At 49.9% G+C, this 18,606-nt stretch overlaps 1 protein-coding gene across 2 annotated transcripts in view; it reads right to left on the bottom strand.

Moving 5' to 3' along the window:
• Positions 1-10,363, bottom strand: part of LOC134170298 (transmembrane protein 132B-like) — a 233,874-nt gene extending 223,511 nt beyond the window's left edge. The window contains exon 1 of one of the 2 annotated variants that reach the window (XM_062631617.1): positions 10,085-10,363. In XM_062631617.1, coding sequence (XP_062487601.1) covers positions 10,085-10,169 — 85 coding nt within the window. In that variant the 5' untranslated portion in view covers positions 10,170-10,363. The remainder of the gene's footprint in view (positions 1-10,084) is intronic. The other variant, XM_062631620.1, reaches the window with a different exon arrangement.
• Positions 10,364-18,606: the final 8,243 nt, after the last annotated feature.

Genomic DNA, 18,606 nt, shown 5'->3' on the forward strand with positions numbered 1-18,606 from the left:
CCACAGCCCAGGGACTGCAGTCCCTTTAAGAGGAGGACGAGGGACAGAAGGAGGAAACACTCAGTTTGATCCAAGGAAGTAAAAAAAACTATGAAAAGCAAAGTCCCAGCCCCAGGAATGACTAAGCACAGAGCCAGGCAAAGCAGGCACTGGGCTGGCTAAAGCAGCCACACAGCACACGTTCCCAGATCTATTCCAGCTCTGAAGGTATGCCACACAGAAAAGCCATTTCTGGGGGAAAAACAACAAATTCAAACCTAAAAATAAGGACCAAATTCTCTCGCAAGCTACACGTACTGCCTGTGAGTACTGTTTATAAGCATCCATATCCATCCATAGCTCCAGCTGGTGCACAGATAGCAATAGATGGGTCAATAGTCATTTACCTAAAGATATGTGTCAGCCCTTCTCTCCTCAGCTCTCAGACAAACCTGTTACAATAGCCACTTACTTTAACCCTGAATTATCCACCTCTGCTCATCTTCATGGAGAAGGGGCACAGCAGAGAAAGCAGCAGGCAACTCCCTGTGATCTGAAAGCTCACTTTCTAAATCAAATCAATTTTTCTAACGTAATTTCCCTAATCTAAATCACTGACCCATGCATTTTCTCACAATTCTTTGACAAGAACTGCACCAATTGAAGCAAAGCTAAAACACTTCAACCAGACCAATTCATAGAAGTCTTTAGAGGAATTCTTTCATCTCTGTAATTAATTCTTTAAGTACCACAGTGGGATGCTCTGAATTCAAACCCAGTCCAAGGAGTAATGATTATACTAATGGGATAAGCTGTGCAGTAAATAAATGTGAGTGCCCTGCTGAAAGATACCATTTTCAATAGGAGATTGCCATTCAGGGAGATAACTGTGTTTTGGAGATAATAACTAAGATGATGAAGTCCCACAGACTGGAGTCCAATACAGCAATTCCCAGACCCTGCACACCTAACCGGGCTGAGCATTCAGCCAGGGGACACGGGGGCCTGACTGCTGATACACGCTTGGACTTGGCTTCATTGGCTCTGCTGGCCACAGGAAGGGTAGTGGGGACAAGTATTGCAGCAAGTGAGAAGGTGTGAGGACACAGAGCCTGGGGGAGCTTGGAAAACCATCTGAAAGTTTGCTGGTTGGTGTAAGAACCAAAGCAATGACTTCTCTTTGACTTTCCTTTTAACTAGCTAAATGCAATAAAGCTTTCTAATGCATTTAATGTGTTGGGCTGCAATATGCTCAGAGAAAGAGAAAATATTTTAACTCTGGATAAGCAGGGCACTTTGAGAAGGCATAGGTGTAGGTGCACCCAAGAGTTGATCCTCATCAAAGCCCCACATCCCCCAGGGCTTACAGCAGACAACAGTAACCTCATTACAAACTAACAGTGTTGCAAATACGAAGGGTTTGCAGTGAAACAACATGGACATCTGGGGTGTAAAAAGGCACACCAGAAGAACAGCTCCTCAGTCCCTGAAGAGATGTCCCCAGACCCCATCACTGAGCAGCTCCGTCACACCAGGGAGGTGACAGGTTGGGCACCACAGGCTGGTGGTTTTTTATTTTAGCAATAAAGAACATTGACTCCATCTCTTTATTTCTTCTTCAGGCTTCCCATAACAGTTCTAACAGGCTGGTACAAATCAAACCCAGCAAAAGAAACAAGTGCTAATTCAGTGCTTCTCCAACACAACCGATGGCACTCAGCCTTGTGATACCAGCTCTGGAGCAGCCTGAGAGAGCCCTGACACCATCCACATGCCTCAGCAGTGCTCACGATGGGGTCTGGAGATGTCAAGCAGGAGCAACAGACTGGCCACACCACCCCAGCAGCCTCCCATCCATGGTGAGCCTCACTCCTCAAAGAGCAGTAGCAAAAAAGCCTCATCAGCTGCCTTAAAAAAAACAGAGCCAAACTTCACCTAAGAGCTCTGTTCTCCCTGCCAGCAGCACTTCAGTATGGGACTGCTGCCTTGGGACCTCTCATGGGGATGATGAGAGCCCATGGACCATGTCTTCAATGGTGCCTGCTCTCTTCTCTAAAGCCTTTAGAGATCTACAGATGAAAGAATGATGAATGATTAATATTTGAGAAGGAAAAAAATGCCTCGACTGCAATAAAATTAATGCTATCTTCTGCTTTTATCTTGCTTGCGTCTCTTTTTTTCATGGAGTTGATCCTTTTTTGCACCAATACTCATGCTAATAACTTTCAGTGGCCTACTCCTAAGCAAAAGACAGGAAATGAGTAACTGAGCTGCATTAAAATAAAAGAGGAGGAGACCTTTGTATATTAATTCTCATAGCTGTCAGAGATGAGGATTTAATAATGTTAGTAACTAAGCTACTCCATTATTTCCAAACACCTTGGAGGAGAATGTCTTAGTGGGAAATGAATTAGTATGACTGTAATGGCCTTTTGAGCATTTTCAAGGCATAATCTACGGCTCATCATCACATGCATTTCAAACCCTTGCCCTTTACTCTCCAAATAACCTCCACCTGTACATGCATCTACATGCCAGGCTCAGCTCCTTCTTTTGAGTGTTTCCCACACACTGTTTAACATTTGTCCCCATCTTGCAGATTTGCCCAGGTTCGGTTTTGGATGGGTGATAAGGATGGAAAGTTTTGGGTTCAGGTCATACAATAGATGACAGAATAAAGCAGAGAAGAAAAAAGGTAGGCAGAATATGGGAAAAGTCTAATAGGCTGTGAAATGCTCTGCCAAAGGAAACTGCAAAAGTCCTGCTGCCTGCATCACTGAAAACCAGCCACGCTCAGGAACAGGCTGTACAGAGCAACCATTGGAGACAGGAAACGCAGCTCATACGCCAGCTTTTCCAGCTCTAATTCCCATGATTTGGTGATGGCTGAGGCATGCTGGCCTTCAAGCTTGCCCTGACAGAGCTCCACTACTTCCAGAGAGCTTTTACCATTCTCTCTAGATGCTTCTGTTGCAACATTTTAAAAGCCTGTTTCATCGTGAGGGTCTGCATTGTGTCCTTTATGCACACAATGAAAGACAATCAGACTTTTTGTGTTCATAGGCCCGGCACCCCCAGCTAAGTGCCTTTCAAAACCACCAGTGACACTGCAGACTGCTGTAGTAGCCCAGCAGAGCAGGGCACAGAGACACCCAGGTCTGATGGCTGGTGTCTGTCACCACACCAGACACTCCCACCAGGCAGGGCCTTGCCCCATGCACACTTCCAGACCAGCTGCTTCCAGAACTCATCTCAGACTTGCTCCTTTTTCATATAAAAATATGGTACCAAAGGCAGTTAGCAGCTACCAACTATTTGAGTTTCTAATTATTGCTCGTTGCATAGAAACCTGCTCCATCTGCTCAAGGGTTCCCTTTTAGGGTGCATGTACTCTTGTCTTTTTTTTGGTGCAAGTTTTTTTTGAGCTGCAGCATCCATTAAACAGCCCTCCTTCCCCATCACGGCAAAGGTCTTGCTGCTAAGCAAATACTGCAGCTAACTGACAACAACTCCTAAACTGAGATATAAAATAGTTGTGTCTGTCACTCAGGCAAACAGCTGGCTTCGGCAGCCCAGCTGCTAAATAATGTAGAACAGTTCATTTATCTGACTCGGAGAAGATCCTTTATAAATGGAATGAAAGTCTCCAGTGCTACAGAGCCATGCCCTGATCATTCCTGCATCTTAAAAACCTAATATTGCCCATAAAATCCGTAAGTAACATAAACCCTGTTCCTTCCACTACTCTCCCAATCAGAAATACTGGATTTAAATCACCTGCTGGCAGGTTTATTACAGGGCCCACAAGCAGATAAGGTCCTGTGCACCAGCCCTCTGCACTTTACGGGTAATAAATCTCTGCATTGCCATCTGGTTTTGAAACACTCCCGACACAGCAAAACAAAAAAACCCCAAAGATATCTGCACCTCTAACTTAACCTTCTGAATGATTTTATTTCTTGGGTAACGAAGATGACACTTCCCCTTCTCTAGCAGAAATGCTTTTCCTCTGCAGACTGATTACCTCCAAAACTCCCTCGGCCCACACCCAAACTCCCCCAATGTATATTTAGGGCACATGTTAGCCCTGTGCAGACAAACAGGCTCAGGATAGGGACGACTGCTTGGCCAGAGACACCACCTCCCACACCACCCAGCGGGCTGGAACACCATCTCTGTAGCCTCCCAAGCTCCTTGGCTTGGCTAGAATAAGGATTTTGGTCTCCACATCTCCATCTACCCCAGTCTGAATTGCATCAGTGGGGGGTTTCCAGCATTTCTTCCCATCTGGGGCAGCTTTGTGGCACTATCATTGATGGGTACTGCCTAACGCAGGTGGTTTTACACCATCTCCTCCCCATAACCACACCTCTGGTGCCTGCACAATCTTCAACTCAAGGGCAGCACAATACCCTGGGGCAGAAGGAACACAGCCATGCATCCACAGAGCCCCGGCACCCTCTCCCCAAGATTTAGCATCTTTGTCACTTAGAAACCCTTCCTTCTGCCATTGCAGGTCTCCTCCACCATGGAAGAAGTGATGGGGCAGAGTGGCTCCTAAGGGCCAGTTGGTGCAGGCACAGCAAGATGAGCAGAGCTGGTTTACATGCAGTTTCCAATTATTCTACTCAGCAAACAGCAGCCTTATGGAAACCCCTCTGCTCCTGGGTATCTCTCACCCCCTTGGGACATCCCTTTGCTTCATCCCTGACTACCACCATCACCAAAAGAAATAGTCAGAAAAAAAACAGTTAAAACCAAATGCTACACTTTATTTTCCTCTCCTTGCCTGAAGTTCCAAGAGACAAGATAGGACATAATCACCACTTTTAAAATCATCTCCTATGACAGGCAAATTGATCAAGTAGGGAGGCTGGGCTGCTTTTGAACTTGAACAAACTGATTTTCCATGAAAGATGGTGTTTACATTGCCTCTCAATAGCCTGCTGAAATATGCACACCTCTTGCCATTTCATCACCAAAATTTGGGAAGAATGAACATATCTGGGGGGAAAAAAAGGAAAAAAGAAAACATGTTTGAATCTGGAGCACATCATAAATTCATGAAGCTTTCTGAATGCTGTCAGAAACAAACACATTTATGTAAACAAAGGAAAGCTGAAAGTGCAGCAACAGAAATTTTGGATAGCATGGAAGAAATGTTAATATTTGCAAGACCACTCTGGAAGGTACTGTGCAAACAGCCACAGTCCTTCCACTTTGAATTTATCCACGCCAGACACTCCACACAGCACTTGCGTTACTTCCCATTGCAGCACTCTACCTCACAGAGGTGAACGGAAATAGCCAGGGAAAGCCATAAACCAAACAACCCATGCCCACCCTGTGGGTTCAGTCATGAGACCTCTTTGCTTGTAATTTCTGCCTGCCCAAGCTCACGTGGGAACAGCTTCCTCTGAAATGACAGCTGGGAAACTCCCGATAGCATGAAATAGAAGTATCTTCCACGACATCTAGAGCACCACATGGTAACTCACACTCCCCAGCCTCCATGGCACTTAATGCGAGAGGATTTGACAGCTGCAGTTGGGAAAGCATCTCTGCTACCACCACATGCCAGCGCATCAGCTGAGCCACTGACAGAGGTAAGTGCTAATGCTATGCCAACAAATCAAGTCACTGCTTGTCATTAACAAACATTAGTTATATTTAGGTGGGGGGAGAAGAGGGAATCAAATTCAGTGAATTTAATTTGTTGAGCTGACAGTATTTATTTCAGTGGGATGGCTTCTCATTCATCAGCATGTTTATTAAGGCCAGAAGGTTTTAGTTTTGCTTCCTTCCTGCGCAACACAGGAAATTACCACCTCCCCTTTCCTCCCTGCCCACATCTCTGAGACAGTTCAGGTCTGCAGCCACCTGCATGAGTGAGACACATTGCAAGATGAAGCCACCACTCCATCATGGCAGAACTCGTGCTTCACATCAGCCTCAACAGCGGAGGTTGGGAAGAGCACCACTAGAAACTGCCATAACCCAACACTATGAGTAAAGATACCCTTTGCTTCCTCTACCTTTCAGCAAAGGGACCCTCCCAGGACAGCAGCCAGCACAGGTCTCCTAAGCAGCCTGGCTTCACAGCACATTTCTGAGGAGCTAAGAAGGGCAGGAGGACGCTGACCTAGTGTAGGGGCACCAGGGTAGAAACCTCCATCCCATCACCATCAGTGGCAAAACCCTATGTAGCCCAAATCACTGCCATGCTCCTCCATTGTGCACAGACTCTTAGAAACAAGGGAGTCCTTGCCCAGAAATGCTGTGTACATCAGACACCTGCCTGGGTTCAAAGAGGGATCAAATCCATGATGGCAAACCCATCACAGCAATTAAATAAATGGATGCCATCTCTGGCTCAGGAATGCTTCCTTGATCCAAAAATCCCTCCCAAGACACAAACCGTGTGCCAGCCTCTGCAACCCCCTGCTCTGACCTCCTACAGCTACTCCTGGGCTTGTACCTCCCCTGCCACACTAAACTGCTTTAAACATGAGATAAGAGGACTTGAGCTGCCTATCATTCCCAGTAATAAAATACAGCAAATTAATTGCACTTTATTGATTTTTATTTTTTTTAATGTAACTATTTCAGCGTTCAAACCTCAACAGACTCTATTGATCAGCCACAGAGTCAGGTGTCAGTGAATGGAGCTTTGCAACCAAGCCTGACAAATTGAAGAAAATAACCAAAACCCCAAACCAGTGAGCGATGTGGGCTTCCCCATTTCAGAGGAGCTGCAGCACCAGTGACGGCAGATGTTGAAGTGAAAAATGCTGCACAGGGCAAGACACACTGCTGCCCCCTGCACTCCCAGAGAACCTAATGTCAATTGCAGCAGCAATGCATAAATCCAGAGCAGCTCCACTGCTCTGATTTACACTGATGAGAAGTTAAATCAGAGTATCTGAAATACAGTGCTCTAATGGATGCAGGAGCAAGAAGCAGTATAATTTCAGCCTTCCCCATCCCACTATCCCTCAAATCACATCAGTTTGAACAGTCATTGCATAAAACGTTGTAATCTGCACTAATGTGGGGAAAGTAACCTACATTTCAACAGTTTGCATGATCACACTCTGCAAATCTATTATACAGTAGATAACACAGGTCTTTCATTTTTGTTCCTGAAGAGCCTCTGCATAAAAAGTGCCTCCATATTACGTAGAGTGATACAGGGACACATAATAAAATAAGCATAATGTCTCTCCACCCACACCTCGCTGGAGGCACAGTCTAAAAGCAATTCACAGGTCCTTCCTCAGACATGGATCATGACAGCCCAAGTGGATCTTACAGGGGCTGAAGTAGTTGGGTTTTCATCAGCTCTGCACACCCCATCCCTGCACTGCCGTACCCACACCATCAGCAGCCAGCCCTGTGTTCCCATACCTGCTTTGGGGTGTGGGGCTGAGGAGCAAGCCAGTGACACAGCACCAGGCAGGAAAACAAAACATCCAAGTAATTCATGCAGGGATACCTATTCATATAACCTCGAAGACGGCTCCGCACCGTCAGTGAGGAAGGTGGCCAAAAACCCTGCCTAGATGCCAGCAACAAACAGGGGCCTGCTGCCAGCAAGAGACATCTCGAGCTCGGCGTGAGCGGCCTTTGGCTGCCAAACACACGCACACCCTCTGCTCACAGCCGCACGCACGCCAGCAGCCAGGCCGCCAGAGACCCGGGGACAGGAGAGTGATCTCTTAATTGGACCTTCACAGAGCTATTTAAGGGACCTGCCTGACAGGCGAAACAAACGCCACCCGCTTTGAAGAGGCCGGAGGAACTCGGACCGGTGCACCTCCAGTCCCCGAAACGCAGCCTGCCCAGAGCCAGCTCCAGCCAGGGGGAAGGGAGAGAAAAGCAAATAAATAGAGAAAAATGGCAAGTGCCCAACACGACCGTCTGTGTGAGCTGGGAGCTTTGCGGAGATGGCAGCACCGCGCCATGACTCATGCAGGTGTCTCTCCCGGCTGCAACAACCCAAACCAAGATGTGCTTCATTAACCCCTGTAATCCAGAGAAAGGCAACTTGGAGCACAGCGAGCCGCGGGAAGGTCAGCACAGCCCTAGAGGGAGGTATTCCCGGGCTCTGCCACCACTCGCCTCTTTCAGAAGAGGTTTCTCCAGCTCCCAGACCCCGTGTCCACACGCAGATGTTGCTGCAGTCCACGGCAGGGGTGGGATAGGGCAAGGGACAGCACTCTGCTACAAAAGCAAAGGGATGCTACTACAGCCTGGAGAGGAGGAAGCAGCACAGGCTGGGGACATTCACAGCTTGAGCTGAAAGCACACTGCGAGCTTCTAACGCACACATTGTGCAGGGAGGCATTCAGAGAGCAGGGGAGAGGGATGGGTACGATGGTAGGTTTGCAACCACAAACTGTTTCAAAGTGGGTTTCCATATGCTTAAGCACTCAGAGCGCTGGAAGAATTACACCCACAGCCCAATCTCACCATGGTAGCTACCCACACAGGAGGCGACGGGAGGGGGGGGAATATCAGAGAAAAGATTATCATTAATGTGTCAAAGCAATAAGAAAATATCACCAGAAAACCTGTTCCTCTGCTGCTCTTAACTCTCTCCTCGAATAAAAGGAGTAGAGGGCATTGCACTGGCAACAGCAAGCCATCCCTCCACTGGGGCAGCTCATGCACCGCGTCCCCTGCTTGGTGCCCCTTTCTGTGCTCTGCACCCCAGTCCCCATGTCCTGCCCAACAAGGCTCCCAAGTGCCCCCGTGGCTGCACAAACGCAGGCAAAGGAGGCAGCCGACAGGCAACGGGTGCTTTTTACGGCAAGCAGCGCAAGGACTCCCTAGCGTCCATCGCATGTGTGTCCCCGAGGCGGGTGCCGCGGTCCTAGCAAATTGTTTCTTCTGTTTCCCTGCAGGGACCTTTCCCAAAACACTTCCTTACCGCAATGCATACCCTGTGCCCTCCCGAGGAACAACAGCTGCTGCTACCACTCAGCAGCGATCCCAGGGATCGCTCCTTTTCCCCTAAAACCCTTGCATTTAGGCGTATTTCTAAAGCCCCAGTGAAGTTTCCCCAGCAGCGCAGGCTCCGCATTACGGCCAAACGCAAGCACCGTCCCGAGCAGCAGTAAAGGCAAGCGAGTCGCTGAGCAACTTCAGCACCGATGCACCTTAATTAATTTGCTTTTAACAGTCCCTGTTTATTAAGAACAACATCTGCCGAGGAGCTCATGGGAGCAAGAGGAGGAAAACAAGCTCGGAGAGAAGTCCTGGAAAAGACTTTCCCAGAGGCAGCGCTTCAGTTTGCCAGCCTGGGATGAGCCTTTCCCCCGCACCTGGGACCCAAAGGGCTTCTCCTGAGTTCAACTGGGAGGGAGGGAAGGAAAAAATAGGGAAAAATAAGGAAAAATGAAAGAGAGCGCTGCTGTGTGCCATGAACTCATATTTCGCCCCCCCCCCAGCCGGGGGCGTACTGCCTCGCAGCCGGCCGCAATTAAGGGATCGCACCTCAGCTCCCCTCAGGGCCTGATCCTGTTCCCTGCCAGCCCGTTGAAACCCACTCTTCTTAAAATTAAAGCGCAGGAAAGGAGGCACAAGTATTGTTTTATCGAGATTTAACCCCGTACATCTCTCTCCCCCCTACCAAGGGCAGACAGAGGCGGCGAGGAGCAGCAGCGGGAGCCTTGGGAAGCCCCAAACCCCACGACCCTTCCCAGACCCACGCTCCGGCCACCCGAAACTTTTCCTTCTTCCCCCCAACCCGGCAGCGACCCACAGACAGCGCAGGGGGCTGGTGACACGCATGGGGAGCAGGGAGGGGACACGGTTGTGCAAACAACGGAGGGGACTATGGAGGTGCATGGAGGAGTTCCATGCGCCCAGGCGATGGGGTCTGCGTGTGTCCCACCCGCGGGCGCGCAGCGCAGTAGGGGGACACCCGCGACCCTCTGTGGGCACGTCGGTGGGAGGGCTGGAGGGGGAAAACAGCCATAAACAAAACTGGGAAGAGAATAAAATAAAGTAAAAGAATTTGGGGGGGAGGGGGGGTGGGGGAAGGGAAAAAGCCCAAAGCGGACCCAGGGGCCGGGGTCGCGGCAGCGGAGCGCGGTTTTACCTCGGCACAGGAGCAGCAGCGGCGCCAGGAGCAGCGCGGGGCCCCGGGAGAGCATCCTCTTTGTTCCATGCCCAGAAGTAGTCATGGTGCTGATTTATTTGGAGCGGGGCGGCTCAGCGGGGCGGGGGGCCGGGGGTGTCGCGGCGGAGCCGTTAACCACTCCCCCCGCGCCTGCCCGTCCGGCGGCGGGGCCGGGCGCCCCGCGAAGGGGAGGCGAGGGGAGAGGGGAGGGGGGGGTTGTCCCCGCTCCCCGCCGGCCCCGCGCTCACGGCCGGCCCCGCCGCATCGCCGCCCCGGGGGGGCAGCGGGCTCCGCCCGCCGCGGCGGCAGCAGCAGCGGTCCCCCGGGGCGGCCGGGCGCTGCGGCGGTGCGGATGGATGGACGGACCGACCGACCGGGGCTGGGCCGGGCGGGGCGGAGCCTCACCTGAGGGGATCGGGGCAGGGGCTCGGCGCGGGGCAGGCCCGCAGGTGCCCTCCGCGTCCTGAGCGATGAGCGCTGCCCCGGGCCCGCCGCTCTCAGGAGCAGGGGCCCGCCGTGCGCCCTTCCCTGCGGAGCCCCAGCGCTGGCGGCCCGCACAAGTTTGTGCTCACTCGCGGTGGGCTGCGGCCGGACCCCCCGAGCAGAGCGGGGCCGAAGCGGAGCCAGGGCTTCCCTCAGCGGCCCGAGGGGCGGCGGGAAGAGCGCGGCTGCCCCCTGGCGGCCGCCGCCGTCACTGCGCGGAGCCCGCTGCGGCCGGACGGGAACGTGCCCGGGTGTGAGGGGGGCGGGAAGTGTGCAAAGAGCCGGGTGCGTGTGCCCTGCGAATGGGGGGTGTCGTGTGCAAAAGAAAGAGCCGTGTGCAAAGGGGTGCGGTGTGCACGGAGCACTAGGGAGGTGTGCAAAGGGGCGTGCAAAGAGCATCCAACCCAAGGGGGGTGTAAACAGGGTGTGCAAAGAGTTGTGCAAAGAGCATCCCAAGGGGTGTGCAAAGAGTTGTGCAAAGAGCATCCCAAGGGGTGTGCAAAGAGTTGTGCAAAGGGATGTGCAAAGAGCATCCCAAGGGGTGTGCAAAGAGTTGTGCAAAGAGCATCCCAAGGGGTGTGCAAAGAGTTGTGCAAAGAGCATCCCAAGGGGTTTGCAAAGAGTTGTGCAAAGAGCATCCCAAGGGGTGTGCAAAGAGTTGTGCAAAGGGATGTGCAAAGAGCATCCCAAGGGGTGTGCAAAGAGTTGTGCAAAGGGATGTGCAAAGAGCATCCCAACAGGTGCATGCAAAGAGCATCCATCCCAACAGGCGTGCAAAGAGCATCCCAAGGGGTGTGCAAAAGGGCGTGCAAAGCCACACAGACAGGAGTTTGCAAAGGGCACCCAAAGAGGCTCGCAGCAGGAGTGAAGGAGTGTGCCCAAGGACATGCAGCGTGGCACCCCTGGCTTTGCACAAGCGCTACCTGACAGCAGTGCAGGCGCAGGTGAGCTGCTCACACAAGCAGGTGTGTGTTAATGGTGCTTTGATTATGAAACCACCCGTGATCTGTTGACCTCTATCATCAAATCCCCCTCAGCTGGAGCCAGCCTTGCACTGAGAATGCACTCGGCTGGGAGCTGTAACAGCAACTGCAATAAAAACAGTGGGGAAAAGGAAAAAGAAAGAAAAGTAGAGGAAAAACTAGAAAAAAAACCTCCATCCCCTTGGGTTCTTCTGCAGTTTTGCAAACATGTCTGAGTTTGATTTCTTTTCCCTCCCTGCATAAACAAGCTTTTATGTAGTACTTGCTGTAATCTTGTTTGCCTCCATAACCACTCCTATGAATGTCATAAAAAATTTAAGTCCGATATTTTACCACTCCACACACACAGGAACGTGCGTAAACGCTGTTCTCCCATGTAGGGAGATGCTGTGTGGTGGGATGAGAGTCAGCAACAGCCTGGGGCTGGGCCCACACACATGGAGGAAATACAATAAAAACCCAAGAGAACACAAAGATTTAGTGTCCTCAGAGAAGGTAAAGCTGATCAATCGAGCTGCAGTAATGAAGGTCAGCTTGCTGTCTGCTCTTGGTACTTGGTATAACGAAGTGCAACAGGATCATTTAGCTGCTCGTGGAAGCTTGGTGATCCAAAATTCAGTTAATTTGCTGTTTCAGACACCCCTGTTTCTTCCACCTGTTTCAGACACCTTCCTGTTTCTGGCAATTTGGGGGGGGGGGTGGCTTTGCTTGAGGCTTATGCCACTATGAAAGCAGCGTACATCTCAAGGGATGCATGCAGGAGGTTGCAAAGAGCATCCAAGAGCCATCCATGAGCTTTGCCCTGCAGCTCAGCTGTGTCCCTGGGGGCAGGGGTGCAGGCTACAGGCACCCAGAGCTGTGCATGGGGCACAGACAACCCTCTTTTGCTGGCCAAAACCAGAGACACCCCCCAGCTGCACCAGCACCTTCTGTCCCCCTCATCTCAAGTCATGAGTCCTGTGCACAGCCGATGGCCTCAACCACAACCTTGCCTTTCTGGCAGCATGGGAAAGCATTTAGACTTCATTCCAGCACTGCTACACGTTTCCAAGTGTGATTTTTATAACCAACATGCATAAGAAAATCCAAAGTGAGAAATTTTGCAGCCCAAGAAAGCACTGACAAGAAATCCACCCTGCTTTCATGGATGCAGGTGCACTGGTTAGAGGCACTCAGCCCTGTCCTGGTAGCTGCAGGTAGGACTAGTCTGGTTAATACCTTTCCAAACTTGGCCTTAAGAGGAATAGTAAAGCTGAACTGATTCATTGTGTGCCTCTCAGCCAAATAAAGCAGTAGGATCTTCTCCCTCCTCTAGAACACATTTTTATTGCCTTTTAATGAAGGCTAACATCAATCTGGTAAAAATGAAATGAAAATAAGTGTTAGGTGCTGTCTACAGACTGAAAAATGGGAGACAAAGGGCAATGCCAGAACAATCCTCTTCCTGCTTGGTTGTGTTGCAAGAAACAACCCATAACAAAGTAAAATACCAACAATAACTTCTTTTGAAGACTTTGCCACTGAACTGTGTGCCAACAAGTGAAAACAGAATTTATCACAGAATTAGAGATTTCCCAGCACAAAAGGCACCCTGCAGCAGAGGAGCTGCTCCTGAAATTGGGGCAATAGGGGGTTGCTTCAGGCACTTTGGCGTGGGGGAGCTGGAGAATCCAGCTGAGCACCAATGATAAGGGCAACCAGGATTTATTTCCCTTACTGAGTTAAAAAGAGGTGTGAGAAAATGGAAGGGGATTATTGGGGAGTACAAAAAGCATAAGGAAGAATTGCAGATGCATCAACAAAGCAAACAGCTACAGCTGATGGAGCACAGCTTCCTCCTCAAAGCAACAGGGCAGTAAATGCTCCTTGACTGAGTTTGCACAATTCATCGGAGCTTCTGGTTTCTGAGTCAGCCACTGAGCTCTTTCTAACCCCCTTAGCTGGCTTACAGTGTGCCTTGTCTTTTCCCATCTTCTTCTGATGTGAGAGCAGCAAAAGGTGAATGAGATGCCACCGAGCTGCTCACTGGTGCCAGAACCAGCATCTCCCATAGGTGAGCCTCAAAATAATTGCTGTCTCAAAGGAGATTTGCTTTCAAGTTATTCTGGTAGGATATAGCTGTACTTTCTTTGTGCCAGTGTGATTTGCACGCAGAGGCAACCCGTGTGTAACAAAGGACTTGAAAGGCATTACAGCATTATGGAAAGATGTTGGGTTTTTACATCAATCACATGTCAAAAGAACGAAGGTTTGGGGAGTGCCCTGCAGTAAGGATAAGAATTTAAAAGATGTCTTAGTGTATTAGGAAGCAAAATGGCAGCTGGGAGTTAAAAGGGAGGTAAGGATAGGGCCAGATCCTGGGCTGTGTTTAGACACTTATTTCCTAGAGGAAATAAGGAGCCTGAATACCACCGAGGCTTTATAAAGCACATGTGGGACTGCAGCAATGCCATTGCTTAGGCTAAATTTGACTCAGCAGGGGGAATAAGAACCTCTCCGGGAAGTCTGGGGATCCCTCCCTCTCTCCACTTGGCAGCAGGACTTACCCACCCTGCCCTGTCTCATCTGGCAGAGCAATGGAACCCTCAGGTCTGATCTTGAGAGCAGGGGAGGGAGGATCTGCATAAAAGGACCTGCAAAATCACCATCAGGATCAGAGCCATGTCTGATAAGGGGTGCAGGAGTTGACTATTTCCTTATCCCAGCTTTCCTTCTACCAGGGTTTAATAACAATGGGAAAGATTTCCATTTAATCACCCTTCAAGGTGTGTTACAGCATTTGAAAGCTCGCCATAGATTTTAATCGCTTTGCACCCTCGTGGCCAAGCTCGGTACATCAGCATTTATAACAAAAGCCTGCCAGACCTAAAACCAGCTAAGTGATTCCAAAAAACCCCACTCTAATCTGTCCTTAAACTGCTGGTTTGGGGCTCACTCGAGCAGCTTGTGAATCCAAGTCAAACTCCACAAACAGTTTTGGCTGGGAAAAAAATGGTCAAGTCGAAATATTTTTGGTGGGTTTGAATGGAAACACTTTGATTTTGTATGTAGAGCTGCCTGGTTCATTTAGAACTCCATTAAGGAATGCTGTCCCATCAGACCACGTCTGCTGCTTGCTTGCCTCCAAGAGGCAAGAAGAGTGTTAGCTCCAGGTCAGAGAAAACCCAGATCTTGCAAAAAATATAACTGCATCAATTTTGCAATGCTGGAAAACACTGAGATAATGGACCCTGGGGCTGGTGTGTCACTGGGGGCTGCTGATATGAACGTACCACCAGCAGCCCTGTAGAACAGAGAAATCATTGCAGTCCCATTTTATAGACAGGGAAGCACATCAGCACTGCTATTTAGGGGTCCCTGTGACCTGTCCTTCCCCATCCATAGAAACTTCACCACCACTTGCAATGTGGCACCCTGACACAAAATGGGGTCCTTGGGGAATCTGCCCCTCTGTGGTCCCCAGCATCATCTAGAGAGGAAGAAACCAAAGGGAGATAAGGAGCTGCTGTTCTGGCAGCGTGGGGCTGGGTGAATCACAGAGGTAAGTGATTCACCCAGCATCACGCAGGAAACCTGTGAGCAACGCAGGAACTGAATCAGGGGGTCTTGTTTTTTTGTGTTTTTAGCTTTTAATCATCTTTTTCTCATTATCCTTAAAGCCTCTTCCCAGAGGTGGAGGGGGCTTTGCTTGCCAGAAGGGAGCAGGTTAATCACTCCCAGGTGGAAAAGCAAAGAGCAGTGGGAAGTGTGGTGCCCTCCTGTAGACAAGCACCTGCAAAGACTAAAAGGTGATGAATTGCCATAATTTCTGCTACCTCCTTTTGCTTAATTAAATTGGTTTAAGACAGGTCTGAGCAGGAGACTGATTTCTCTCTGCAATTTCAACCACCTGTATGGGGAGGAGAGGTAGGATCAGGGATGCTTGGCAAGACCTGCCATTGTTATGGATTTTTTCTCTTATGCTCACTTACTCTCAGCTATACTAAGAGATGCCTGGAGGATCTGCCCCAGGAGGAGGATGTGAAGAGCTCAGCCCCTGGCACAACAAGCAAGTGGAACGCAGTGGATGCTCCCATGCCTGCACTCAAGCCATCAAGACGTCATGTTCCATGCAAAGCAAAACCAACCCCAAGAACCGAGCATTTTCCATGGAGGTCACAACTGGGAAAGTTCTCAGGTAGCTCAGTCACTGAAGAGCTGCTAAAAGCAGGAGTCACACAAAGCTACGTGCCTGTGGGCTCATTAAAACAGTCTTTGTGCTCCAGAAATGCATATAAAAGATGCACACAGGACCTGTCATTCTTACAGATTCCTTCTCTTTATGTTCACTCATTCTCAGCTAAACTAAGAAATGCCTGAAGCTGTCAAAGGGGCTGTTTCAAAGGCAGCCTGGAGACAGAAAGGGAGCAAGCCGGTGCCTGGAAAGCCTTGCTAATCAAGGGAGGGGGGGATCCGCCTGGTTTCCTCCCTCCCCGGAGCACGGCTCGTGCTTCAGCTTTGAAGACCTGTCATGTGTGACGCTGCTTTGCCTCAACATTTATACTGAGACATTTCTGCCTGGAATATATATTTAATTCCCTTAAAACCAGCCCGCCCACCCTTTGCCTCTCAGCACAGCGCTGGGATCATTTCAGAGCCTTAAATAAAACGTAGGGGAGGTGGCCCCAGTGCCAGGACCATCCCCGGGCCATCGTCTGTATAAACAAAGGGATTTTCTCACAGCAGAGAGCCCAGCAGGCTGCGTCTAACATCAGGATCTTTAGAAATCCAGGTCTCTAATAAAAAGGGGAGACTTTTGCCCCCAGGAACACTACAAAAATTAATGGGTATCATGACTGTAACTACTTGAATCAAATGCAAAGCCACGTGTGGCTCAGCCCTTTTGCAATATTAGCAGGTTATTACAAGCCTGTTTACATCTGTCCCTGCCTGACTTAAGCCCAGCAGGAATAAAACTAATATAAAGTGAGCAAAGTGAATTAGGAGCAGAGATGCTTTTACCAGAGCTTGTTCGAGTGCAGCACACTCCTGGCACTGCGCAGATAGATGGGTCCTGCTGGTGTCTGGTGGGTCAAAACCCAGCAGGTAGCTGCGGGGAGGCCCAAAGGCACAGACCTAGGACAATGTCAGCCTCAGGACTTGTTCCTATGTACCTGGTGTCACTGGTACCATGCAGGGACGTCCCATTGCATAGCAGAGGTGTCCTTGAATCGCTACAGCCAGTAAAACTCCTCAGGCTCTTCCAGCTGCAGCAAGGGGTCAGGCTGGGGCATAGCGAGTGAAAACCACCATTGAGATGTGCTTGAAGTAAGTCTCTGCAGCAGCCCCAGATGCAGACATTCACTACGGGTGCGTTCATTAAGCTGAACAATCCCTTTGGCTGGTGTTTGAAGAGCTGAGGTAGCTGCCTGTGTTGTGAAAGGCAGAGGTATGAATTCTCTCCCGTTCTGTGCCATCAGCATCTTTAATCTGAAGCCTCTCAGCAAGCTGAGCGGTGACACCATCCGCGTCCCAGCTGGCAAACACAACTAATTAGAGACAGTGCGAGAGACAGCACAACATCAAAGGGGGGTTGCGGAGCAAAAATCAAGTGTGGGTGCCCTGTCTGAGGTGGAGATTTGCCTCTCCAACAGGATGAGTCACTCCTCTCCCCTTCCCACGTGGAACAAGGGCCCTGGCTGAAATTTTAAGAGACTGCATTAATAGATCACCGAACCTATCTGGCTGTCAGGGATGAAGCACATTTTGCAGGGAAGAAGGACGGATTGGGGCTGGCACACAGCTTCATGGAACCATTGGGCTTGCCATCACAGTGGTGGCTTATGAATTACTTACAAGTAGCTGTAGTCTCTGGGCTAGTTTAATATTTCATCTTGTTTTTGACGGTCAGATGCAGGACAAGATCCCAGAGAAACCCAAGTCCAGGGATGAGTACTGTTAATGCCACCACTTAGATCTGCTGAGGAGCCACGAGTGTGCTGCCCGTCCCTGCGATTTAGACGTGATGCACATAACATGCAGGAGGAATTATTCATACCAAATAATTTCTCTTACCCATATTAGCTTTGGGGAGAGCTTGCAGCAAATCTACTGGACCATGTGAGCCAAGATCTGCTAAGCAGCTACTTAACAGGAGCAGATCTGAGCAATGCGTGGCAAAAGGGAAGTCAGGCAAAAAAAGAAAGTTCAGGGTTATCCAAAAATCACACCAAAAACAGCCCTGTGGAGGGCTGAAGGTGGCCAGAACTATGGGATAGCCCAGAATGAAGTCTTTGGCTGCCCAAAGCCTCCCAGCACCCTTGCGCAAAGGTGGGCAGCTCAGCTCACACTGGGCTTTCCCCTCTATTGGTAGCACAGTTTAACCTTTCAGCTTTCATCAGGGTATGGCACCATTGTGGTGATCCCTTGGAGCACTGGCCAGGCTGCATCTAGATGATCTTTCAAAGTTCCTTCCACCACAAGCCACTTGATGGTTGTGTAGTGTGGGTTGCTGCTGCAAACCCCACAGAAATAGGAATTTGAGATACTTTTTATCAAGGATGTTTCCCCAGGAACCTTTCTCTGGGCTAACACCACATTGGCTTCATCTATGGGTCTAACGTTAACCAGGCTGGCAGCTCAGGGGACTGCGGGCAAAGCCTCTGTGGGTCATTCTAGGACCAGACAAGCTCAAGTGATGAGGATCTTTCATCTGTGGTCAATACACAAACCTGAAGACGCTGCAGGAAGGACCTCTCCTGGTTTCAACAGCATTCAGCACTGCCCCAGCAGAGGCAGCACAGCAGGGTTTGCTGCACAAAGTACTTTTGCAAGGTGTTTAAAAGCAGATTTCTCTGGAATTCAGAGATAGACGAACATTAGGCCAGAACCAACCTCCCCCTGGCAGCTCAAGTGGCATGTTTTATTGTACAGGACAGGGACTTGGACAGGGGTTGGTGCCCATGACTTGAGGTCTTGTTGAACTGGGGCAACCAAGTGCCCTGACTGCTTGTTTCTGCCCTGTCAAGAGCGGAATGATTGATTTTTGTTTCTACT

This window comes from Pezoporus occidentalis, unplaced genomic scaffold, assembly GCF_034315485.1.
Source record: "Pezoporus occidentalis ecotype Australia unplaced genomic scaffold, CSIRO_AGI_Poc_V1 ctg37, whole genome shotgun sequence".
In the NCBI taxonomy this organism is placed as follows: Eukaryota; Metazoa; Chordata; class Aves; order Psittaciformes; family Psittacidae; genus Pezoporus; species Pezoporus occidentalis.